Source organism: Argiope bruennichi, chromosome 6, assembly GCF_947563725.1.
Source record: "Argiope bruennichi chromosome 6, qqArgBrue1.1, whole genome shotgun sequence".
Taxonomy (NCBI): Eukaryota; Metazoa; Arthropoda; class Arachnida; order Araneae; family Araneidae; genus Argiope; species Argiope bruennichi.
The window spans coordinates 110214244-110238147 of NC_079156.1; the positions used below are offsets into that span (position 1 = coordinate 110214244).

Sequence of the window (23904 nt, forward strand, 5' to 3'; positions counted from 1 at the left end):
GTCTTCCCGCTCCCTTTCGGTGTAGAACGCTACCAGTTTCCTGAAATTGTGTTAACCAGCGTCTGATAGAATTATCCAAAGGAGGATCTTTCTTGTACGTGGTCCTGAATCGACGTTGAGTGGTTATGACAGATTTAGTTTCGAAAAACCACAATACACACATTGCTTTTTCTTGCAAGGTTGCCATTTTTATTTATGACGTCATAATTACCCAAACTGCAAATGCTCTAATATAGTATTGTTGTCACGTAAAATTATTTGAGTTGCAATTTACGAATACGTAATCGGTTTTTGCGTAATATTTTTTATTCGAAAGTTATGAGGTACGGAAACCCCGACAATAATTAATGAACACCCTGAACAACCGAATAAATGCCATATGAAAAATGCAGTGGAGGACTTAACAGTTCCACAACCACTGAAAATGCCCAAAATGAGTTTCCCTTATCTAATATCTTAAAATGGATTCAATGACAAGATACAGAATGATTTGTTATTATTGCTGTAGCGCAATTAGATAAAAAATTAAATATCTTATTATCTTTTGTTCTAATGAAGTACTGTTCGAATTTTCTCTATGAATACTCGGATAAATCCATACAGAATATCTTGAAACCTTTTGGGGAAACTCAGTATTTTAGTGTTAAAAATTGAAGAAAAGGTTAGAGATAAAGTTTTATAGAAAAGAAAAATTTAATATGATTATTTAATAATGACAAAAATAAATTACAAGAAAATTGCAATAATTTGAAGAATGCATATCTTTTGAAATGCAAAGTAAAATAGTAAAAGAGAAGCCAAAACGTGTATGTCACAAGTTTGTCATATATTCTCTATAGAATACATTTCTCTTAGCCTTTATGCTTGACTGTATAGTAATTATTTGTCTTCTGAAAAATTTGGAGTCCTTACTGTATATGGTACATATACTGTTGTAAGTATACAGTATATGGATGATTATGAACACCGAGAGTTGAAATTAATGCCATACATTAAGCTAAAAGCGACCGAATTATTGGTGAGTTGCATCATAAATGTTTCTTAGTATCTTCAAGAATAGAAAGAGACCCATAAAATTAAATTTCGTTTTAAATATTATTCTTAAATAGAATGTTATTTATTATAATTTGAAATTTGTTATTTATTATTATTTCTGTTAAAAAATGTCAGCTACTGCTAAATATAATGAAATGTTATTCAGGACTGTTTACATCTAGAAGAGAGCAATAGCAGAGCATGGCATTACTAAGTCCTATTAAGTTAAAATATTGCTAATGATAAAATGGTATTCCTTTATCTTTTGAATGCAGATAAAAGTATTTTTCCTGTCCAAATAATTGCGCTTTTACATGTCCCGCAAAATAAAGAATGATAAAATTTCAGATATAACTAGTATTCGATCAAAAATCTAACCTTCGCAAAACCTTGTCAAAACCAGCTTTCACAAATCGATCTTTTTCCAAATCGCATATATTCCTTGAAAATGCAATTCCTTTTTTCCAGATAAAAGGAAACAATTGTGTCCATCGAATTCGCGAATTTAGACGCAAGAACACATACAGACACGCAGCATAAGGAAGACAGAAAATCCCCAAAAAAAGATCCGGAACAAGCAGAGAAAAATAAACCCTTGCCGCGGAACGTGTCTGCTATGCTGCGTTTCCGGAAGAAGCGATTTTGTTGCCACATCAGAATAAATAACTTCTTCTTCCTCCCAAGATTTATTTTTCATTCGCTACCTTTGCCTAGAAGTCATTTTCTCCCTTGTCGGCAATATCGTGAAAGATCACGCCACTGCTCTCCCCTCTTTTCGAACCAAGTGAAGAAAAATGGTCCCAGCCTCGGGCTACCTTCTGGGCTCCAAAGAGAAATGGTTTTCAACGAATGAATTGGACTTTAATTAATGAAAACGATCGCCTTTTGCGGCCCATCTTGTCTTTGGGTTTTATTCGGAGTCAATTTAATGCAGACGATTTTTTTTTCTCATTTTGTTTTCATGTTTATTTTTAATTATTTGTTTTTGGAATGTTTCGAGAACAATTTAGCGTTTTATTGGCGCCATTTTTTATTACAAGAAATTGATTAGACAATTCCGCTGAAGTAGAACGAAGACTATTAATCCTGTTTTGTTTTAAGTAATTAAATAGATTATGGGTCTTAACTTAGCCGGTTGGAATTTACAAATTTAAAGAATCTTTTTTGTAAGTCTTTTCTTCTTTATATTTTTTTTTATGGTGTTCAAGATTTTTAGCTAATTTTGTGAATTATTTTTAGTTAAAGTTAATGTAAGCAGAAATTTAGGAGATTGATTAGGTTAGTGATATTCTGCATTGTTAAATTTTAACTTCTAAATTTTAAATTTTTATTATGCGAATGTTCTAATATTTAGTTGTCAAAAACTGCAAAGTAAATTTATTCATATTATTTTAATAACTTCGTGATCAAGAGTTTTGCTTATCTTTTGAAACATCTTCCATTATTTTAACTTTTTCTTGCCAAATAAAACCTATAAATTGTTGGGTTTTTATTTAACTTGAGTTATTTCCTGTGTATAAAGTATTAATTTTGTAACTGACATTTCAATGATTTATTGTCATGATGAAATTTTGAATACTTCTATGCTAATAATGGCAATCCAATATTTTGATATTTTCATAGATTAATAAGGAAATCATGATTCATTTTAATCTAATTCTAATTTCATATGAGTAATTTTGTCTAGTATTTAAGTTCAGAAAAAAATAATTTTTAGATTCTATTATATTTATGATGACGAATAACCACTGGCCCTGTTTCATAGAAAAGATTCAACAATCACTTATTTGACACTGCGATTCAACAGTGAATAAACATTTGTCACGTGATAACGACGCAGTTCATGTGATCTAACAGCACATTGTCTTACACTGCATTAAGGCGTCACTTTTTCATTTTGCAAGATACATTCTGAATTCCAAAAATTATGCTTGTATTAACTCCGAAACACAAAAATGTTTTCTTTTGTTTCATGGAATTAATTAAAAGCTGAAAATTCTAATATTTTACGTAGCCTCGCAATTTCGCTCTGGCAAGATGATTTCAAAACAATGATTTTCTTAACAATAAGATTTTAGTTTCTTTAGAACATTTGCAAGATTAGAAATCGAAGAACCATTAATTATTTCAGATATTTTACTTTTTTCACTTTATTTATATTGAAAAATAATGAACTAATTTATAATTTTTTATAATTATATCTTTTATAGAATTTTGTTTTTGTTCTATGATTGATTAAAACTGCAAGTAAATTTTTTGCATTTAAATTTTGCGTAATTCTGCTATTACATTAAAACTACAAAATGATTGCTAGCGTAGATTTTGATTTTAGACTTTATTGTTATAAATACATGTTACTTCCTTATTTATTTATTTAATTCATTGAAAAATATTCATAAAATCCAATTGGTCTATAGAACAACTACTCACAAATTTTTTGTGCTAAATCGTATTCAAAATTTCAAATAATATAAAATTGCGCTGTATATATTGTTTTGATGATATTCAACTGAATTCATTATTTTCCTTTTATGAAACATTATTTTCGTATGCTCTTTAATCTTTTTCGAGCTACATAAAAAACTAAAATCCACACAAATGTATTTTACGATATCAAAATACATTTTTATAGAGATAATTATTGAATTTAAAAGTTAAACGAAAATAACGCAGTAAAATGAATATACATTTCAAAAATTACTCGTAACTTGGCAGTACTATAACTAGTCTTGAAAACTGTACGACGAGGTACATTCCTTAATGCCATTACTCCTGAAGCTCTTTTATAATAGTAGATATCCAGCTTATCCACTAGTACATATCTAGATACAAAATTACATATTGCTTTCGCCCCTATTCTTTTCTTCACAGATTAACTCTAATATATTCCTCAAAAATATTAAACAGCAAGCTTTTCAATCTTTTCCTTGGAATGCAAGACGGAAGTTATTCTTGCAAGCGCTACCGGTAAGAGAAGCATTGACATTTTATAAAATATCGGGCGGCAGTGACACCACGTTGTTTATGTATCCTCCCCGAAACCCCCCCTACCGCCACTGCTAGAGATCCTCCCCCCTTCCGGGTGTTCTCTGGCCAGGTGAATCGTCTGCCAGCCCCTACCCCGTGGGCATTCCTTAATCCTAGTGAACTCTGACATTTGAGGTAGCCTCTGCGCCTGCGCGTTCCCCTTGGAAACGGGAGTGACGTCAATTCCATCCCCCCCACCGGCATCCGCTCCTTCTCTTCCTCCCCCAAAAGCTCTGTATTTTCCGAGTTTTATGGTAAAGATTTCGTTTCTGTTGCTACTGCTGCACCCCTCCACATCCCAGAGAGTAATCTTGCAGGAAAGGAATTCCTCTCTGTGTTCTTCTCCTGCAACTTTATTTCTCCGGTCGCCCGAACCCCTCCCTTCTGCATCCTCCTAATTTCGTCCGTTTTTATCCGGCACGGCGGAATCGTGATCGACGGTTTTTGCCTTTTTCCATTCATTTGCTAGTTCGCCTTGTTCTTTAGTTATGCCTTTTGTTTTGGTTTTGTTGTTTGAAGATATGCCTTTCGACCACTGTTGTCCTATCGAATTATTTTTTACACCACCCCCCTCTTCTCCTCCAAAAAGTGTTTCTATTTTTAGAATGGTTGAGGGGGAAGGGGGAGTGAAATGCGATGGCAAGAGTGGAACTCCAGAATTTAGAGGAATGTGGAAAAAGTTAGGAAAAGTCTGGAGTTCGTTAGATCTGTGTGTTTTTAATGAGGGATGCGCAAATGAGATTATTGTTAAGAGTCGACTGAGGGGTTAAAGTTGTGTGATGAATTTCTTTGTTGTTATGCGAGTGATTTCCATTGCCATTTTTTAGAGACATACTTTTTTTTTTTGTTTGAAATAATGTTCTCATAACATTCATCAACAAATAAAATTTTATAGGGCCTTGAGTATTTGTAATTTGATAAAATAAAATTATAACTCTGCTTTTCTAAGTATTGTTCATAAATTAATTAATTTTTATATTACAAAAGATAAAAAGATCCGCAACAATTAAAGGCTTAAAAATTAATAATATAATAACTCGTCTGAAATTATAAAATATTAATCAGTTTCTCAGAAAATTTTGTGAATTAAATATTTCATTTTTGCACATATGGTATTTTTTCTCTTCTCTTGGTATTAATTTTTCTTTCATAATTCCTTAATTTTCATTCTTGGTATTAAACCATCAGCAATATCACTATTTATAATAGTGTGTGCATGTGTATGTGTGTGTTGGCACTCTACTAGTCAAGCCGATTGATTAAGAGTTACTACACTTTGCACATAAATACTTTGGAGGTGGAAATACACCATCGAGAAATTTTTTAAAACTTTAATCAAAATTTTAATTAACCAAAATTTGACGATTTATCTAAAATATTACAGCAAAAAATTCATGTTTTAATTTTAAAATTTAAAAAAAAAAATCCTTTTTCAATTCTATTTTTTTGTTTTCAATTTTTTTCTGTTTCTAATTACTTTTCAGAAAATATTTTAAGTGCACAAAAGTTAACAAAAGGTCAAAAAGTTAACTGTTTGTAGGTATATGCTTTCAGAAACACATTAACACGATAATTCAAAAACACAATGACTTAAATATATTGTTACGAAATTTCCGGATTCGTTTAGATAGTGGAAGTTATATGGTGTGGCTCAATCAGCAGGTGGCAGTAGAACAAAAAACAACGACGTTTATTTACACGAAGACAAGACAGAACAGCACAAAGACAACAACTATATACAGCATAGAGAAGACAATCATCTTCAGCCGAGACGTGCACACAGCAGCATATAACAAGACTCTACTGCAGACAGTAGCGCACAGCTTAGTTCAGCACTAGCTTGACTCCGTCACTGCTCTGCTAATCTCTGGAAGACTCGTTCTTTATCGTCGATTCCGACTACTCCTCCGGCAGCTGCAGACTGGTTCCATTTATAGGTCTCAGGAGGCGGGGCTAGAAGCCTCTCAACCGATCAAAAACTTTCGAGGCGTATCTCGGTTCCTAATGGACGGAGTGGGAAAATTCTCGATGTTTCGGGTATAATCTATTTTGGTGCCAGAATCGCCAAATGGTCGCCAAGCTCTGGGACCTCCGACGCGACACCCGGACTCCGTCCAATACAGATGACTGTAAAACAGTCTTTCTGATGATGGAACCGACTATGCTGGGAAGCAGCATCACAGATTCGTAACAATATCAAATTAGATATGGGATTTTGTAACAACAAATGTAGATTTTATGTCTACAAATGCGTTTTATGTCAAGTTTTTTTTTCAGTGGGTTGAAAAAAATGTTTCTAAAACACACATTCGATTTTCAGAATATCATTATTTTATTTAAAAAAAAAAAAAGGTGCGAATTTAGACCATCATCCTTTGACCATCTTGAAAAAAAAGTGCCAATCAGGATTGAGGTTTTCCTCTAGATTGATTTTCTTAAATTAATGATATTCAAAGATTTAAACTTGATGGGATTTGGTCGCAGAATATTGAAACGTTTTTCTAATTAAAATTTAGTGTCAATAATATTTTACTGATTCATTGGACTAAATGTCTACATAAAATTTAGACTTCATAGCATTTTTCGGAAAAACATAAAATAATATAAACTAAATAAATATTATCATTTACATCTTAAAATTCAAAGAATACTTTTTCGATGGTCTAATTTAATTTTAGTTAAAAAAAATTATTTTTAAATTAATTTAAAAATAATGTTAAGCAATATTTCTTCACTGTTGTAAACTGAAATCGTTTTCAGTGCTGCTACTAATATTGAATTTGGCATTTTTCTTCTATTAAAGAAAATGAAGGAGTTAAAGTTGATTAACTAGATGAAATTGAATTTATCCAAATAAAATGCCACACGAGGGTAATTTTCATAGTAATGAAGTAATATTTGGATTAAACATTTTTTTTTATTTGTAGGTATACAAATTATAAAGGGCAAAGAACAGTAGTATTCAATAAATTAACCTTTAAATTTAACAGAATCTTCGCGTTTAAGATCAGTCTGAGACCAAAACAAAGCATATTTGAAATTACACCCGTCCGTCTGTGAACATACAAACACAAAAATTTGAACGAAGTAAAAGGATGATAATTTGTTATGTGGTCTTTATATCAAAATCATTAATTTTAATCAAATTTTGGATGAATTCTGTTTAAAAGAAACTGGTTAATCTGTCCACCTAAATCCATTCGAATATGATAAATAAAAAAAATCTATAATGCTGAAATTTTATATAGATTTAACCTTCCATAGATTAACCACTTATACATCTGCGCCGAAATTTGGAATTTCAACTCTATTAAAAAATAGTGCCTCTCAATTTGTCCGTTTCTAGATGCTAAAACATGATTACTCATAAAAGCAACACGCTAGAAACTTAAAATTCTGTGCCTTGAAGTATTTTGTTTTCTATTTTTGGAAACATAAAAGCTATTGAAGCTTAAATCCAAGTAGAACAATTCCCAACTAAGTAGTCAAAAATCGATAAATTTTGATGTTGAATTTTCACAAGGCAGCGATTCTCAACCTGTGGGGCTCGCCTCCCTAGGGGGGCGCAAGCACACTAGAAGGGGGGGCTCAAGAATATCCAAGAGAAAATATTATTTAAAACAATTGATTAACTGACTGAAAGGAACGCACACATACACTTAGAAAGCAAAATACATTTCGACATATAACTTATTAAAGTAAAAAAACTTATTAAATCAAAACTTACTTAATCAAAACATACTAAATTAAGACAAATTTAATAATTATTAGCGACTTCCTGGAGCTTGTCTCGCAGAGCAAAATTTTTCGAAGGAAGGTTTAATATTAGAAATAGCCACTCTCATTTCTGCCAAGATCTATATTTTGTTTTCAAAGTAGCCACAGCAGAAAATCCAGTTTCACAAAGGTAGGATGTTGAAAATGGTAATAGAATGCGAAATGCCCTTGTTTTTAGTGCAATTAAAATCATCCTCTACTCCTGCCCAAAATTCAAATAGTGACTTATTACTAAATTGTCTTTTAGTTTCGCCACTTGTATTGAAGTATATGACTTTTTCTTTCTCATCAATTGAGAGTCTTTCGGATGTCTTATGAAATGAATAACCAACTCGCTCGTAACTTGCTATCAGTTTGTCGTCAGCAAGAAAATACTTTTTAAAATTCTTTGCCAGCATGGCTAAATGATTTTCAGTGGTTACAAAAACAACTTTTACATGTTCTTCTTCAGCCTTGTAAGTTTTAGTACAATCATCCACATTTGCAAACATTGTTAGATTTCTTTGCTTTAAATTTCTGCTCCACAATTCCAATTTTCCACAAAAAGCATTAACTTTATCACTCGTATCCAACATATGTGTATTTGCTCCTTGGAGTTGAAGATTCAAGTTATTAAATTTCTAGAATATGTCGACCAAGTGGCTCAATTTCATCAGAAATAAACCATCTCGAAAATTCTAGGCCTCCGGTCTGCTTTCTTCTTCTAGGAAAATGGCGATTTATTCTCTTAATTCATAAACACGTTGCAAAAATTTCCCACGTGATAAGCATTTTGCTTTGCAATAAAACAGTAAAGCTGAATGTACTGAACCCATGTCTTTACAAAGTGCGGAAAAGATTCTTAATTTCAGGGGGTCTCATTTTTATATAATTTACTACAGTTACAGCCGTATTTAACACAATATTCAGACCAGGACTCATTTCTTTCGAAGCCAAAGCTTCTCTGTGGATCATGCAATGTATCCAGACGCACTGAGGCGATTTTTGTTTTACAAGTGCTTGTATACCTTGGAATCTTCCGGACATTGAACGAGCACCATCAGTGCATATTCTGACTCAATTTTTCCATTCTATGTTTGCCTAGTTCATAAAATAATTTAAAATAGCAAATAATGCGAGGGCTGTTGTTTTGAGTTCTATTGGTTTGCAGAAAAGAAGTTCTTCTACTACTGACATATTATCACAAAATCGAACATAGGCAATCAAATGAGCAGCTTTATTACTATCTGTTGCTTCATCAAGCTGTATTCAAAACAATTTGTCACGCAACTTCGAGAAAAGCTGACACTGTACATCTTCAGCTATATCGCCAATTTGACGAGCAACAGTATTATTTGAAACAGGTACGGACTGCAACTGTTTTGAAAAATTATCTCCAAACATAGTTTCTACAATCTCAATTGCTGCTGGCAAGTTTAGTTTAGTTTAGTTATATTAACGTCCCGTTTGAAGCAACACTAGGGCTATTTTGGGACGGACCTCGTAATTTTGAACCGCGGTCAGATGACGAGGACGACACCTGAGCTGGCACCCCCCTCTCCACACCACACCACACCAGTTGCTGCTGGCAAAATAAGCTCTTCACCAATGGCGTGAAGTGTTTTACATTTGGCTATTTTATATGAAACTTTGTAAGATGCAATTAAAGCTTTTTTATTCACAGACAAAATTTCTTTAAAAAATGATTTTTGCTTTTTATATGATTTTAATTTTAATTCGAAGAATTATATGGGTTTGTTGACGTACTCACTATGAAGCGTTTTCAAATGTCGTTTAAGTTTATTAAATTTCATATACTGCCTGAGGCCAACATTTTTGAGCAAATGATATACAGGGCCTTTCATTTTCACTTACTTCAGTACTGGTAAACCCAAAATTTAAGCATTCATGAGAATATTTTCTTGATTTTATTTTCGGAACCACGCTCGTCTGTGTACTTGTTGATGCTTGACTGCTCGCTTACTTCCGCTTAAAAATATGTCCATGAGTCTGCATAAATCTGCTGCCGTGAATATTTAATATGGTGAATTGCAATTAACACGAAAACATATTATAACATACACATTCACGATAAATTCGATAGCGACAGAAGGATCGACTCGAATGAGACTGGCTGGGATTGAAAATTGCGTTATCAAACATTTGCCTTCCTCCTATGAGAAAACATCTGCGCATGCTCGAGACGACATCGGTCGTGTGGATTCTCTTCCACAAACATTACTTATTTTTTTCTCTTTTGTTTAATCATGCTTCTGTTTTATTTCTTTTATTATTCGAAAAAATGTATTCCCAGTTTCTAAATTTAGCTCACCCCGTTTAGGTAAATTTTCATTAACGAATTTTTCTACTTTCATATTCATTTAACGTTATCTCCTTGTTTGGCTTTGATTTCAAATATAATATTTAAATTTTCCCTGCTTTCATTCGCTTTATCTGTTCATTGCCCTCTTTGCAAAATGTCAATGTTGGCTCGCTTTTACTCTTTTTTTTTTTTTTGGCAGTTAGTTAAAAATAATTTTAAAACAGAATACAAAGTACTCAATATACATTATTATTGTATACTTTTTATTGTAAGCGGGGGGGGCGAGATGAAAATTATCATTGAAAACTGGGCCACGAATACTGAAAGGTTGAGAAACGCTGTCACAAGGAATTGTGAAACGGGCTGCTCCAACAGCAGAATTAGAACTGCTTCAGGTTTTCTACGACTTCTAAATTGTTGAAAAATGTTGTGAACAGTGCTGGGACTATACTGAAGAGATATAAATTTTTTTTAGCTAATACCACAAATGTATCACTTTTAATTACATAATTATCACGATCAAATTTTCAACTCTCTATTCAATATTAAAACTTAATTATAAATTGCCAAATATTTTCAGGAGAACATTCGATTTTTTTTTATTTCATGCACAAATCCATAAAAAGAGAAAACTTTAATTGTCATTTCTTGACCTTATTGCAGAAAATCCGCAACACAGTACCAAAACATAGTATAAATTCGTATAATGGAAAAATTCAGTCATCCTCATTTTCTGTTTGAAAATTTCCCAAAACATTTTTGAACACACATTACCAGCGTGAAATGTTATAAAAGCGCCGCAAAGAGAAATTAAATTTAAAAAAAAAGTTTTATTTTGTAGTTCCAATGTGTAGGTGTTTTGTTTATATATATATATATATATATATATATATATATATATATATATATATATATATATATATATATATAATGTAATTATATTTTAATTCTAATTTCAATTTAATTAATTTCCAAAATTCTATCTTAATTTAGCCCAGAGTAACTTCTTTCTAAAAATATTTTCTTATTTCGTGATCCAATTCCACTTTCGGTTTAATCAATTCCTCTATAAAAATAATGCGCCATCAGTACTACGTATCAAATGAAAGTGATATTTTTGCCAGAGATACTTTTATCAGAAGTCAAAACATGTATTCCATCGGCGCACAGCCGGAAATCCAATGTTATATAAGGCTAGTGATCATTTGTTTCGTCCCTTTTTGCTTTTTTCTTACTTCTGCTTTTGTGCCGCGCTGCGTCTGCTTGTAAATAAATTGCTTTCCCGAAATGGATATTAAAGAGAATTAAAAATACAAAGTCTTTTCTGTGTCTTCAAACCTGCACTCTGCTTCAACCAAAATAATGTTACATATATTGCTATAATTGCAATACATAGTCTGCAATATGCAATTATTCTTCCTTCACACCTTATTCAATATCATAAAATATATTTTCCCTTATTAGAGCCTCTCAAGTTTGTACTTTTCCTTGGACTCACTAACATGTCCTTCCATATGTTTCAGGTGATCCAGGACTTCATAACGTCCGTACACTTCGCTCGGACGGGGAACCACATCTCTGATGACAACAGGGACCTCATCTGGTCCATAGCTGTCTCCATCTTTGCCATCGGAGGAATGGTTGGAGGCATAACGGGAGGGACCATCGCCACCAAGTTTGGAAGGTGAGTTGATTATTCCTACCACAAGCGCTTCTAAGTTGTATGCATTTTTACTTAACGCGTTAAGCATCATGCTGGTCACCGGTGACTGAGACTAATTTTTTCCGTTTAAATTGCGTGAGTGACAGGTGAGTCAACTAAATTTTCCCTTCGGAACGCATGAGTCACAGGTGACTGAGACTAAATTTTCCGTTTCGACCGTGTGAGTCACAGGTGATTGGCAGTATACTTCATTAGGTAATTTGTCAGTAGTCGGTGGCTAACTATCATTGTACCTTTTGTTCATATCATATCAATCACTTTTGGCAACAGTATATTTTCAGTTTGGCTATGTTAGTCATTGCTGACTGATGATATACATTTAAAAATCATATTCTCTTAATACATTTTAATCCAAAGATCACTTTGTCAGCGTATTAAAGTAACAGGATATTGCGAGTTTGATGGAAAGGCTTGGCGTTTATACTTGGCGCCAAAATAGGCTTAATGTGTTAATGAGTAAACAGGTCAAAATGATGTAAAAATTTGTAGATTAATCTAGAGTAGACCATTAGATAAGCTAATAAAGGTTCCCAGGAAGATACAAATTAATAAAATCCGAAAAGGACTTCAAAGGTAGCTAATTGATATCCCTATTCCAATTAAATTTTTATAAATTCATATTTTATAAAAACATTTTTCACTGACGGACTAACATTAAGTATATAAGGGCCTAATACATACCATGACCATCTTTAATGACAACTGTACAGCATCTTTGCCATAGATAATATATATCATATTCGATGGCTAGAAAATGCGATTTTTCCATGAATCACGATGTTTCTAAATCTTACTTGAGGGATTTATTGAAAGATTTAGTCCCACAAGGGGCACCTCGTAATTGAAGATGAAAAGCTTCCGGTATGGTGGTTGGTCCTCGTCACTCTGGTGGGTACACAAAAAGATGGGGGTCTGGCTCCTCCCGTCAATGACGGGACGTACATCCTTAAGGAAGGGTTGTATCACGGCTTTTGATGGCCCTTAGGACTCAACCACAGTTCCCGCCATTGTTGGTGTTGCGGCGGTCCAGTTATTCAGATTTTTTCGTGTACCTTCAGGAGGGTCGAGTAGCCAGTTTGTGTTTGTAGTTATTGAAAGATTCAAAAACGAAATTCCTAAATTATATTAGCAACAAAAATTCTTAAAAAATCGTATTTTTGTAAACTGAAGATAATTTTATAAAGTTAAATAATTATAGGTATTTTAATATCTGAATATTGCTCCATCATTGATGGGCAAAACTATTTTCAAAATTTGTTAATTAACAGGAATTTAAAAATTTGAAATTAATTGATTGTCGGACATGCTATTTATTGTTTGCTTCAACCTTCTATTTATTTTTTGTATCGATTTAGCTTTTTATTTTTGCAACCAACAATATCCACTACCGTCAATTAAAAATGTGTCCAAATTTGAATGATCAGACAACACGAAATTCTAACTTGTTCCATAGTTTGAATTTCCTTTGAGCAAAGTTCAATTTAATGATACTTTTTACTTTAATAATATTTTATTAGTAATAAATGAAATGTTTTGGGAATTATCTCCTAAAACATTGAATTTTCGCATAATTAGCAAACAAAAAAGAGAAGAGACTTAAGAGAAGAGACTCTAAGAAACTTATATACTCGTTTACTTATAGCAATGTGGAAAGGTTCAATTACGGAATTTGTTTTAAGCATTTATTTCACAATTCCATTATGCGCTAAAGCAGTGACCTAATCAGTAAGTAATAAGTAATAATAATACAGCTGTCGGCTATAGGGAAAAATTGAAATTCATCACGAGCTTCAGTTTCATGATCTAAACTGTTGAAATCTTTTAGAAAACCGGGTGAGAGATTTTTCGTGCAGTGAATTTCTGCGCAATATAATTAAATAAAATTTCTTTCAATGTATGAAACATTTTCACACAATTTTATTTGTAAAATGTATATCGCTTAGACATACTTAAATATTTTCAGGCTTAGCTGGACTCTGTTCATTGACGTTTCTCATATCTCAGAAAGTTAAACAACAGCTGAGTTATTATTTCGTTTCAAATACAATGAAGTAAAATTACCTTCAATGTACGAAACATTTTCAGACAGTTTTATTTGTAAAAAGTCTATCGCTTAATTTTACATACTTAAATATTTTTAACGTTCAGCTTGACTCTTATCATGGACGTTCTCTTATCTCAAAAAATTAAACAAAAGCTGTGTTATTATTTCATTATCATGAGTTAGTTTACTTATAATTGTGCATTATTTTATACAAGCTTTTACATTGTTTAACAAATATGATTACAAAAATTTTGTTATTCATGCAATATAGCTATAAAAAAACTACAGGAAGTTACTATGTACAAAAAAAAAATCAAAACACCATTATGTTGTCCTCTAACAATTCTTTTGAACCATTATCATTCCAAACACAATAAGCGCAACAGCACGTACACGTTTCCACAACTCGCAGATTAACTTCCCTAAACAAATGTCAGAAATTTTTCTTCCATTAGATTCTCTTTTTTTTTTTTTCCTTTTCCCCACCAAACAAACACCAACGTAATAAGCCTCCCTTGTTTGCCTTTTCTCCCGATAACGTTGGCCCAGCACGTACTAACTCTCCCTAAGCAAATGTCATCAACTTCACACTCCCTTTCCGCTTTCTTATATTCCAATTACACCAGCTGGCATAAGGTCAGCATTTCTGTCATTAATGCACAATCCGCTGATAGCGAATCCAGAACCATGCTCAGAAAAAAAAAACGAGAGAGAGAGAAAATGATAATTAAAAGTGGGAGGGCCATTTCTGGAGCAGTCGTCCGACAACATACTTTTCTTCTGAATATTGGGACACAAAGATGTTTTATTTTTGAAAAGTAATACGTTTCACTGTAATTAACTCTGATCGTCTGGGGACGCTGTCTTGACCCTCCCTCCCCCTCAGTCCCAGAATTTGTAGAGAAGGAACGTAGGCGTTGTAATTGTTCGATCTTACCGGTAAGAACTTTCTTCTGTTGTTGATGTTTTGTTAGTGGTGGATCTTCGCAGTTTATGAAAGATTAAGCGGAAAATGAAACGTTAAATATTCGTTTTGAAATTCGTTCCATTTGTATATCTGTCGCGCGATAAGTAATTAAGCTTTTAAAATGAATGGCCAGTTTAATTAACTTAGAATGTAAGTCGTCGTTTTCTTTTATTTGATTATTTATTATACCTTTTTCCATTCTCAAAGTGTATCAGTGTTCTTTCTAGTAACAGTTTTTAAAGTTCATTATAAGAAACTGATTAAAGTTAATTAAAAGTTTTGAAAATATGCGAATATAAACTTATGAAGAACTTTGGTAACGCTATACGCAGAGAAAATTCAACGTCAATGAGGAATACCCAAATTTTTTAACTTTTATTAACCAATACTTTAGTGTGGCTTATGCTTGAGTTGAAAAAAAAATCTATATCCATTTTGACAGCCGTAAATACCTGGTTTCAAAGGAAAGATTCTAATTTTTGAAAAACGACATGACATTTGTAATTCTGGAATATCAAGAATCGCCTAGCTTATTTTGTTCAGAAATTGAGTCTTAATACAAATGATTCTTTGACGCAAAATTTTGTGAAAGTTTCACAAGGTTATGTGATTTCCTAATCAGGAAATCTCGGAATCCTATGAAATGTATCAACTGATATTTTCTTTATGAATGTCTTAATTATAAACAAAGGCAACAACATTCAGTGACCGTCTAGTTAATTATCGCAAGAAATAAATTACTCTTGCAACTTTTCGAATTTATCATTGTATTCAGTAGCCAATTTGAATGTTTCTTGCAACACGTTTTGATCATGCGACATTGCTTTGAAGTTTCAGTATCGATGTTATATAACTTCTTGAAAAGAAAACTTTGCCAATAACTTTTCCCAGCATGGGTAAATTTCTCATTACACCTTGCTGATAATTAAATGTTCAATAATTGCTTGTAATTACGAAAATTGTTGCTCCTATCAGAATAGGGTCTTGCAATAATTTTGCATTTAATCTTAAATTTTGCATTAGATTGTCTTCCTCTTTTCAGTATCATTGCTTCATATTTAATCGCATGTTTCTTATGCCCCTTTATTTCCAACAATAGCTGTGCCCAAAGGTTCGCCCTCTGCACTCCGAAAAATAATAAGATGTATAATAATACAAATTAAATGTAAAAACTCCTTTTAGTTATTAGGAAGCTTGAAATACATCTTTCAGCTATATCGAATCAAACTCGACATAGGAGTGTAAATTGTTAAGGGATCTTGAGTTATTCTCTGCTACAAATAATAAAACTTTTCAAATTAGTTTTTATATTCAATTTTTTTTGTCTCATTCCAAAGCTTACAAGAACTTTTTATTCATTACCCACAAATAGTTACGGCATTTTCCAGACATATGTATTTCTCAATTTTTTCATGTAATTGCTTAACATTGGCCAATATTTCATTTATGAAAAAATAGCCTGCAATTGCCTGGTGGTAGAACCCCGTCAGAAGTGGGTGAATTCAAGAAACAGTTCCAACAGTAATCCCTCACGTTGTGGCGTATGATGCCTTTTCAATAAATAAAGATCAAGCGATTGACGATTTATTAAGTGATCAACTGAGTCTTTTAAGTGAAACATTTTCAAGCATTTCAACAAAACTAAATTATTTTCCCATAATATTTCTTTAGCTAATAAAGGCCGAAGAAATTTTAACTAAAATTCTAAAATTCAAAATAATTTCTTCAGCAGATGTTATTCAGAACGATCATTGAGGTACATTAAAAATGTTATTTCAGTCATATTAAATCACGACTTCACGATTATAATCGTCTGCATGACAACCTTTAAAAATATTTTTCCTTCTTTGCCTTTGATTCAAAATAAGTTTTTTTATATTAGAAAGCATATTGCAATAAATGCGTGCATATCGGCTAATTCGAATTTACAAAAGAGGAAAAGTTAACAGCAATGATAAAACAATGTGAGCAAATGTTTTAGAATACTTTATCTCGGCAATTATCCTTAATGTTGGATTTAAATGCAACAAATTGCGCGTGATAGAAGTTATTTTGTAGTTCACGTCATATTTATATGGTCAAATTCGTGTACGCTGAAGAATATTGGACAAAAGAATTCGAACTGAATTGAGACTATTAGGGACTTTCAAATTGCATTTGTACAAAATTTAGAATTGAAGAAGATGAAATGTTATTAAAAATAGCAGATTCATAAAATATTACTAATTGATAAATTTTGATTAAGATATATAAATATATATGCTTTTTACTGGTAATTGTCAACTGCATTTTAAAATTGTAACTATTGATTTGTTTTTAATTGTTATATAATTTGTAAGTTGGTACCCTTTATTTTATTATCACTTCCTTTCCTCTAAGATAGGTCAAAATAGCTAGATATATTATACAATATTGTATTATATTAAACAATATTCACAGAGTTGTATAATATTGCTGAATACTGAATAGCACAATATTCTACGATATTAAACAGTATTCACAGAGTTGAATAATATTGCTAAATACTGAATAGCACAATATTCTACGATATTAAACAGTATTCACAGAGTTGTATAATATTGCTGAATACTGAATAGCACAATATTCTACGATATTAAACAGTATTCACAGAGTTGTATAATATTGCAGAATACTCAATAGCACAATATTCTATGATATTAAATAGTATTCACAGAGTTGTTTAATATTGCTGAATACTGAATAGCACAATATTCTACGATATTAAACAGTATTCACAGAGTTGTATAATATTGCAGAATATTGAATAACACAATAATGTGCAATATTGTATTGTAACTGTAATATTGTTCTACTTGCTGTGCTATCTGGAAAGGTATATCTGTATGGTATCTGCTGAAGCTGCTGTTCTTTTTATTCTGACTTCTCAGGAATTAAAAGTACGTTCTGTACTCTTACGTACGTATATGTTGTTCGTTTGAAATATTCAGGCAAATTTCACCAATCACACGAAAGAGTTTCAATCACATCCACATGCTGACAAACTGCCTTTCATATTAAGCACTTGATAAGTTCAATATTATTTAAGGGGGATTGATTATGAGTTGCTTAGTAACTGAAATTCATTGAGATAATTTTTTATGTAAAAATATCATTTACATAAAATAGTATTTATGGAGATGAAAAATTCTTTTAATTTATTTGAATCGAGGAATTCCGGCATTTGACAACATTCTATGCTTTACAATATTTAAAGTGGATACTTTAGAACATTAATTATTTACATAATATTTATTCAAAGTAAGCATTTTTAGATGTAGTTACCATTCTACTCTAAAATAAGTCTGCTGCAAAATCTTTTCCTTAATAGTTTTAATTCCACTTCTGTTTCTCCCAGCCAAACTCAATTAATTGAGGTATTCTTATGCTTCAAATATTCTTCAATATCATCTGAATTATATGCGAAGACTCGCCTACATGACACGTGATTACATGCATATTTACAATCATTTCTCGAAGTGCCATTCTGAGCATGCATATAATTTTCTCCAATGAATCTTTCTAATTTCCCTCAAATATAGACCTAATTCAAAATTCATACAGTTCTGATATATTCTCGAATTATTATTCTGCCATCAAACCACAATTTCATTATTTCAAAATAGAATTAAATACTGATAAATCTCCCTTCTGATTCCGAATCGGAAAGTCCAGGCATCGCCCTTGCAGCAGCATAGAAACCTGGGGACCATTTTGGCATCCTCATCCATTCCCTAATTAATCCTGTTTTAAGTTCATCCAGGAATGAATATTGATAATGCTTTAGTTATGCTGCAGCATCCCTATCTGCTCAACATCGTGCTTTGTCGCTCGTTACTCGCTTAGACTGGAAAATGTTGGAATAATTTCGCAACAACAGATATGAATATCCAGCGGCCAAGTTTAGATGTTCCACAATAATCCTTTGTGGTCTTTTGGGATTTTAAATGCAACGGCACGCGGGATAAGGCTGCTTTGCAGTTACGTAAGTAAGTATTAGTCGAGTGATTCCGTGAAATTGATTCCTGGCCCGTCGTTAATGAAGCCTTCGAATCCGTTTTGTGAAATTTCCATTGATTAAGGTTTATGCATGTATTTTCCAACGCCAAAGATTATTATTTTGACAAGGATATTCGGAAATCAAGCGCTCCAGGGGGGGAGAGATGATTGGAAATAAGTGACAAGTTCTTCTTTGAAACATCAGTGATTATAAATAAAGGGGAAAAATTGTCTCCAGAAATTTGAAGTGTTTTTATTTCAACTCATTGGAAATATACAAAACGAAAGAATAATCATCATTAAAAAAATAATGGTCTCCATATTATAATGAATTCAAGCTTTTTAGATTTCCTGCTGAAAAACAGTTTTCAGTTATGCCTTTGAATAAGATGATTCAAGAAAAGAATTAACGGGATTGGTCTCCTCAAAATTTTCTCGCATATTCTCTAATAAACTTGTCATGTTCGAGAACAACCTACATGGCATTCGCGTAAAATAGTTATGGAATATTAAATTTGGCATGAATTCAACATTTTTACTGAATCTATCGTATCATCCTTGGCGAGTTATTTGGCGATTATTCCCTGGAATACGGTTAATAGTATCTGGTAATCAAATTTATGTTTTAGATACGTTTTTCTTGACTGATTGAAATAAAAATTTGACAGAAAGTTGCACTTATACTGACAAATTTCCCTACCAGTTTAAATCATTGCGTTTTTTGTATTATCGAGTTTACTTGCTTCTAAAAGAACAGACCGACCCCTCATTGGATTAAGTCCAAAATTTGATATGTGTCTACACTGTATATGTTAATTCTTTGTACCGAATTTTATCACCCTAGCTCTCACCATTTTGTAATTATACTGTCAACTTATATTCGAATAACAGACAGATTTCCTCTGAGCAGATTTTACTCAAAATTTGATAAAAATCTGCAAATTGGGTGTAAAAAACGTATACCAAATTTTAATCGTCCAGCTGAAGTTGTTTTTAAGTTATCCTTATGATAGACAGACGGGTCAGAAAATATGTTTTTTGAACTGAGAGAGGTCCAAAACGTGGAGCTTCGTCTAAATATAAAGATTTCATGTTTTGCCGATTACTCTACTTTTTTCTATATGTATACGAGAAAGTAAAAAAGTAATACAAATTAAATTTATTATATAGTTTTTAGAATAAAGTTCATGATTTGCACCAAATTGTAGATAAAAAAATGGCAACAGGAAGAACGCCTGCCTTTCTATTTATGATCGGATTTTTCAACTTTCAATTTGGACATTTCAAAATATTTAAGGAAAAGAGGATTTAAGATTGAGCGACGAATAAAAGAAACCTAGTAAATTTCGGCCTCTTAATAATAGATACATATAAAAAGACAAGCAGATATGCTACTGTACTCAAAATATTCGGGAATTTATTTTATTACAGAAAAAAGGATACGTGTCCATTTGGTGTTCGCTTTTAAATAATTATCTTATACAACTATGCATTGTTGCCATCTTTCGTATAAAGATACAGTAGTGGTTTAAAACCTTCTTTTGCCCTCCATCCCTTCAACTCCTTCGTCGATTTAGAGATAGTACCCGAATTTCTGTGTATATAAATATGATAGTGCAAATACAATGAACCAGATAGGAGGAATTTGTATGTGGTCTTTATATCGAAATAGTAGGGTTATTTCAAATCAACAACGCTATGATTTTTTTATCTGGTATAGTATCAAATAGCTGACTTGGTAAAAGAAAAGATTAACTAATCGCTATTATCAATGGAATTGTGAAAAAATAATCCACATCAAATTATAAAATGTCCAATTTGAAAGCCAGGAAATATGATATATGATAATGACATACAACTGTAAGGGCATTACCCATACACTATTATATATTTTCCGTTGTAAAACGACCCATCTTCTTGATTTTTTAAAATTCTTTAATCAATCTTGAATTTCCTTATCTCCCTCCTCCTCACATTATGAAATGTCCATGTTGAAGATCAAGATGTGATCATGACATAGAAATGTAAGGATTTTACCCCATGCTATTATATGTTTCCATTGTAAAACGACCAATCTTCTTGATTTTTAAAACTTTTTGACCCATCTTGAGTTTCCTTATCTGCTCTTTCCCCACATTATAAAATGCCCAAATTGAAGGTCAGGAAATATAATATGTGATCAATGATATAGAACTGTAAGGACTTTACCCCTACATGTATCCATTGTAAAACGACCCATCTTCCTGATTTTTTTTTTTTATTCTTTGCTTAATCTTGAATTCCCTTATCTCCTCACTCCATCCCAAATTATGAAATATCCTAATTGAAATCAGGAAATATATCATCATAATATAGAACTGTAAGGTCCTTATCTCAAAACTGTACAGTAGATTCAAGATTGTGTACCATATCTAAGACTTCCACACAATAATCCTTCCCATTTGGCAACGTAGCCTACAAGATTTCTGAGGGTAATTTTACCCGCTATCCAATACATGGCGTCTTTGTCTGTTGAGTTTAAATCGCATGCGCTCTATCCCAGCATATTTCATCCATTTCCCTGCAACTTTCTCTCCAAAACGAGCGAAACGTCCTAATCAAGCATTTACTCACTTTCACCCACCAATTGTATTCTGTTATCCGTTTGCGTGTATTCAAACTTTCCTCCCTACTATAAAAATACCTGATCCCTTTGAAAGGCAGAGCTCTGGGGATTGCTGTTGTCGACACGGCTCCGTCTCCCTTAAATTAATTTTCTAATTAGTCTCATTAGCATGAGAATAGCAAGAGTGTTTCGCCGCCGGCCATCAAATAATTTTAAAAACGCTAATGATGGGGGGCCGCTTTCAAAATACACACCCAGCTCTGCAGTTGAAGCTGGATTATTATTAATCAGCGCTCAGGCGGTTTCTTAAAAGTTTGCCCCACAGAGAGATTCGTTTTAAGTTATTGTTGTGCCGCTGCACGGCTCTTGTGTGTGGTTTGTAATGGAGGGGCAGAATTTTAAATGGAAATGATGAAATGGAGATCCTTATTCTAGAATTAAAAGGGCGGCTTAGAATGAGAAATAAGGAGGGTAACGAATCTGTTTGTGGACCTGAAACAGCTAATGGACAACGTAGTCTTCCGTGTAACATTTGAGACTTAGTTTGAAGTGGGATGATTTTAGAGAAGTGAATTTTCCTCGAGCGTGGAATTCTATTCTAGAAGTGCACTTCAGTTTATCGCGTATTTGAGCATTCTTTTATATTGTCATAAGGGATACTGTGATCTGGCAAGACCTCGGTTTCTGACCCAGAAGATCTCAGGCTCGAATACTGATCGGACCAAGACTCTATCATATATATGTAGGGGCCTGACTCTGGTTAAATTTGCCCTCTAAGCTCATACGTCCTCCCACTGATGTAACATGAAAATTGGTGAGAGAGGAAGATGACCCAGGCGGCTTCTTATCCTTTGACTATGGCTCGAAATGACGAGGTACGTCCCCAAATGGTTTTAATATGAACTCAAAGCAGGACATTTATGTAGCCGAAGATACATATGTTATCAAAAGTCCTATAAATTGCAACAAATATTAGTTTAAATTTTTTCTAAATTTTAATTTTGCATATCATATATTTAAAACCATCTTTATTTAATGTAGTTATCAACTTTAAAATAACTTCTATGAACAGCTGAGTATTTGTATCTACAGATATTTTTAGAGAAACATCAATGAAATAATAAGACAATGGAACTTGATAAATGGCGCTCATTTTAGGAGGCTTCTTGGCGAAATCTGATAACTGTTCGCCATCTTTGGTGATAAAAGGACCAAAATTAGTAAAGTAAATTAATATCATCACGGAGCATTTTTTTATTGAAATTAAAGGTGGGTTTACACTCAATTAGTTGCAGCGCATGCGTAGAAAGGCTGAAAAATGCTGATCGGCCCATGGCAAGTACTTGTCCCTGCGGGACAAAAAACATGCCGCTGTATTGTATTTTTTTCTTAATGAGTATGCCTTTGCAGAATTTGGCGTTTCTTGGCGTAAAAAAAATTGATCACTTATCATAGATTAATTCCGGCATTTTTTTGTTCTTTGTTCTTTCTGATCACAAGATTGTGTGTTTTTAAAATTTGCCATTTTTTTTCTACACTTTTCCAAATTTAGGTATGCTGACCTTTTATTTTTATTTCACATGTTTCTTTGTGTAAATATCCATCATTTTAATACGATACTCTGTAAGAAAGACGCCGTTCAGGGACGCCAAAACGGTAATTTATAGCCAAGTATGGAATGTCTGAATCTATCTTATGAAATTGTGGCAAACATAAATCAATCCCTTTCAGCGCATGCTTGTCTTACTGGCCGTCTTATAACTAGCCGAGTGTAAACTCACCTTAAATTTGTAAAATAACTAATTTTCTTGAAAATACAAAAATTACTTTTAAACAAATGTAAATAAATGGAAATAAAAAAATCCTTTATTTTTATTTGTATATGCATACTAATATTTTGGAAAACCGCAAAATTGCAAATTTATCGTTATCTGGTAACAAATTTGAAACGAAACTCAATGTAAGATGCAAAGCCGATAAACAACATTTTAAAGATATATTTCAACCTTTTCAACGAAAGACATTTTTAATTTTCCTGTATAAATTCAATTCAGTTTTAAGAGTATGGTTGGATTTCTTAATACATTATTTTGCAATAGAATATTAAATATAAGATATAGTATATATATTTATGATTTAATTCAATTTAAATTGCCAAATTCCATAAGAATCATTATTATTTTTAGGTCAAAATCTATTTTTGGTTCTGGTATAAATACATGCTTTTAAAATTTAGAACTAACTTAGCTTTATTTAATTAAATTTTTTGAAACCTTTTTTTCTTAATCTGAACCATTTCTAAATGTGAAATTTTAAGAAATGGGACAATTCCTCAGTGATGAAAGCAGAACAAGATTCGAAAGCACGTATTTACCTCCACTTTCCGTGAAAAATTTAGGAATTGCAT

At 32.4% G+C, this 23904-nt stretch overlaps 1 protein-coding gene across 1 annotated transcript in view; it reads left to right on the forward strand.

Annotated features, from left to right (window-relative positions):
• LOC129971169 (glucose transporter type 1-like) overlaps window positions 1-23904 on the forward strand; it is a 162397-nt gene that overhangs the window by 49502 nt on the left and 88991 nt on the right. Inside the window, exon 3 of the mRNA XM_056084699.1 lies at window positions 11665-11825. Within this exon, the coding sequence (XP_055940674.1) occupies window positions 11665-11825 (161 nt within the window). The remainder of the gene's footprint in view (window positions 1-11664; window positions 11826-23904) is intronic.